General features: G+C 32.9%; 1 protein-coding gene across 1 annotated transcript; it reads right to left on the bottom strand.

The window, feature by feature from the left end:
* Positions 1 to 382: 382 nt before the first annotated feature.
* On the bottom strand, positions 383 to 1,929 carry LOC117789520 (putative gustatory receptor 89a). Its single transcript, XM_034628552.1, has 2 exons — positions 1,129 to 1,929; positions 383 to 547 (listed from the first exon to the last, which is right to left on the bottom strand). Exons 1-2 carry the CDS (start codon positions 1,927 to 1,929, stop codon positions 383 to 385), a joined length of 966 nt encoding a protein of 321 aa, XP_034484443.1.
* Positions 1,930 to 3,668: the final 1,739 nt, after the last annotated feature.

The raw sequence follows: 3,668 nt of genomic DNA, 5'->3' as shown, positions 1-3,668 counted from the left end.
TTTGTAACTTGAAATTTTTTTTTTACCTTTTTTTTTAACAATTTCTATATTTTGAATCTAGAATTTTGAATATTTTCACAGAAGCTTTTTAAGAATTTTTTTGTTAGAACTAAATTTGTAACTTCTCTCCCCATTGGGCGACGAACTTCAAAATTTTAATACAAAATTCAGCTTTATTTTATTTAATTTCGAATTTTAAATTTTTATAAAATTATTTATTTATTGCAAAAATGTGACAAATTGCATTACCTAAAATTTAAATTCATATAATTAAAGTGCAAGCGGCTGACAAGCAATAAGCGCTAGATGGCGCCAGCAAGCTGCGGTGTGTGTCTGCACTAAGCGTAAACAGAAACCATACGAAAGCTCTGCGCTAAGCTTTTCAACGTTTGATGTGCTCCAAAGTGAACTGCAGAATAATGACAATAAAGTTGGCAGCATAAGAAACGAGAAATAGCCAAAACGCGTTGTCCAAATTAAACATTCCCAAAACGGAGAACTTAAGTTTATCTAAAGGCCACAAAATCAATGGAGTTGGTAGCACTGCCTAAAGGAGAGAAAGAGATGGATTATCAGAAAGGTCCGAGAAAAATAGGAGCCAAATTTTAACTTAAAAATAATATTTGAGATTAATTTCAGAGTTTAATTTGCGATTTAAAAATGATTAGTTATGAAATAGCTCCAATAGTTAAACTTTTAAAAATAAAAATGTTGCTTAAATTATTTAAAAATGTAAAATAAAATTTTTCAATAAGAAATAAAATAAAAATTGTAAAGTAATTACTAAGTTATATTTATTATAAAAACCTTAAACTCTTTTAACTTACAATATTAGTTAAAATTAAATTTAAAAAAAATTATTTTTAATTTTTAGTATAATAATTAATAAGTCCAAATATTTACCTAAAGTATTATAAAAGTGTTACATACTTGGAAATAAAAACTGAAGTCAATGAAAAAGTAAAATTTAAAACACTAATGATTGAAATTAAATAAAGATTATAAAGTTCTTCTTTTACGAAAATAAAAGTAAGTATTTGTTGCTAAATTAAATTAATTATTTTAAAATATAAAATACAAATTAAATTCGAATATTGTTAAAGTATCTATTGGAATAGTGACTTTTACCTGTTCCAGGCTCATTTCTGGAGGTGAATAGCAGAGTTCCAGGCAGCGACTGCGAAGTCGCTGATGCCGCAGCTGGCAGAGATGTGTGGCAAGGATGACGACATAGAGTTGAATGGCCACAATGAGGCAATAGTTGGAGATGGTCAAGGGAATGCCGTGCTGCTCGACAAAGTAGAACATGTAGGCATACATGTTGGCCAGGATGTTGATAAAGTTGCCAATCACCAGCAGAAAAATACCCAGCTGGAAAACGGCAATGAAATCATCACAGACTCGCAGCAAACGTTGCTCCAAAATCAGCAGCTTAGCGAGTTTTGATTGTTGCTGATAAAGTTGTTGCCACTTTAGCTCCAGTTGCTCAATGTTGGCCAGAATCAAGAGCAGGCCAGCAAAGATGCCGTTGCCAAAGACGCTGCTCACATGTTGCACGTAGAGTTGCAACCCATAGGCCACAAGTTGCAGCCCTGGCAGCTGAGCGGCATTTTGCAGCAGAAAAGGCGCATTGCAGAGCAGCTCGTAGAGTGAGAGCATTAACTTGGCCCAAAGCAGCAACGAGAGACGCCAACTCAATTGGATTTTCCGCTCTAGTCTCGTCAAGCCATTGAGCAACTTCATCAGTCGCTGTCGCTGCCAAATGTGTGCTCCCAACATGGCCAACGAGATGGCCAAGTCCCCCGTCATGGTGGCCAATGCAATCCGTCTAAACAGCGGCGACTTCTTCACATTCGTTGCCTCGTACAGTGCCACACTTTGTTGCAACAGCAGCGGCGAGAGCGAGAGCAGCACAAGCCAGTGCAACATGGCGAACGTGGTCAGCAGTGGGCGTAGGCGTGCGCCACGCCCACAAATATAGCTGAGCGGCGCCAGCGACAGCAGCTGCCACAGGCGCAGCAGCAGCAGCAGGCAAAGTGCCCCAAAATGTGGCAAGTGCGGTAAGCGTGGCATGGCCAATTGAACTGACCAACACAGTGCTTGCCACAAGTTAAACAACACGCGTCGCTATCTGCCACAATCTCAAAATCTAGTTATGTTTACGAGGGGTGATCAAAAAGTAACTGAACTCGTGTAGAAGTAAAGAGAAGTTGTATGGCTAAAAAAGATTATTATTATAATTATTCGTTTATTTAATTTATATAAAAATATTTAGAAAGCATGTTTATTTATTAATTTATATTTATTTGAATCAGAATCAGAATTAAGTCAATTCTAATTCTTTTACAATATTTTGATGAAGTTATGTGAGGTCAAAGTTTTAAAAAACAAATGTAAAGGGGTAAGTATGGAAAGTTGGATAATAGAAGGCTTCGGGTCGAAAAAATATCAAATTTCTTAGAGTTTAATTTGCAATTTAAAAATGATTAGTTATGTAATAGCTCCTATTGTTAAACTTTTAAAAATAAAAATGTTGCTTAAATTATTGAAAAATTTAAAACATTTTTTTTAAGAAATAAAATAAATATTGTTAGGTAATTACTAAGTTGCAATATTTATTATAAAAGCTTTAAACTCTTTTAACTTATGATATTGGTTTGAAAAAAATTTTCTTTTCTTTTTTTTTAAATAAAAAAGCAATTTTTTTTTAAGGTAAAATAGTTAATATTAATGTATTGGAAAAAGTGGTAGTAAATGTACCTACTTAAAGTTGTGCATTTTAAATAATAATTGTATTCAACTACAATTCAGAATTTTTTAAATAAGATTTAAAAGCCAGTTTTACTGTATATGACGAAAATTTAAATGCGGAACGAATTAAAATACCAAATTATGATCAAAATGACTTTCCGCTTGAAAATCGGCTTATTTCTGATGAAGTTATGAAAGGTCAAAGTTTTTGAAAAAATGTAAAGGGGTAAGTATGGAAAGTTGGATGATAGAAGGCTTTGAGTCGAAAAAATATCAAATTTTTTAGATGACGAAAATTTAAATGCGGAACGAATTAAGATACCAAATAATGATCAAAATGACTTTCCGCTTGAAAATCGGTTGATTTTTGATGAAGTTATGCAAGGTCAAAGTTTTTGAAAAAATGTAAAGGGGTAAGTATGGAAAGTTGGATGATAGAAGGCTTCGAGTCGAAAAAATATCAAATTTTTTAGATGACGAAAATTTAAATGAGAATGAATTAAGATACCAAATTATGATCAAAGCGACTTTCCGCTTGAAAATCGGTTTATTTTTGATGAAGTTATGAAAGGTCAAAGTTTTTGAAATAATGTAAAGGGGTAAGTATGGAAAGTTGGATGATAGGAGGCTTCGGGTCGAAAAATATAACATTTTTTAGATGACGAAAATTTAAATGCGGAACGAATTAAAATACCAAATTATGATCAAAATGACTTTCCGCTTGAAAATCGGTTTATTTTTGATGAAGTTATGCAAGGTCAAAGTTTTTGAAAAAATGTAAAGGGGTAAGTATGGAAAGTTGGATGATAGAAGGCTTCGGGTCGAAAAAATATCAAATTTTTTAGATGACAAAAATTTTAATGCAGAATGAATTAAAATGAGAACAAACCATGATCAAAATGATATTCCACTTGAAA

The sequence above is a fragment of the Drosophila innubila genome, assembly GCF_004354385.1.
Source record: "Drosophila innubila isolate TH190305 chromosome 3R unlocalized genomic scaffold, UK_Dinn_1.0 2_E_3R, whole genome shotgun sequence".
Taxonomy (NCBI): domain Eukaryota; kingdom Metazoa; phylum Arthropoda; class Insecta; order Diptera; family Drosophilidae; genus Drosophila; species Drosophila innubila.
This window is presented reverse-complemented; position numbering and strand designations above follow the sequence as displayed.

What these genes read in the sequence shown, in the direction of transcription:
- LOC117789520 (XM_034628552.1), bottom strand. Translation starts at nt 1,929, where the DNA reads ATGTTGCACTGGCTTGTGCTGCTCTCGCTCTCGCCGCTGCTGTTGCAA. An exon ending in CAGAAATGAGCCTGGAACAG is followed by an intron (nt 548 to 1,128) that starts GTAAAAGTCACT and finishes TCTCTCCTTTAG; the next exon opens with GCAGTGCTACCAACTCCATT.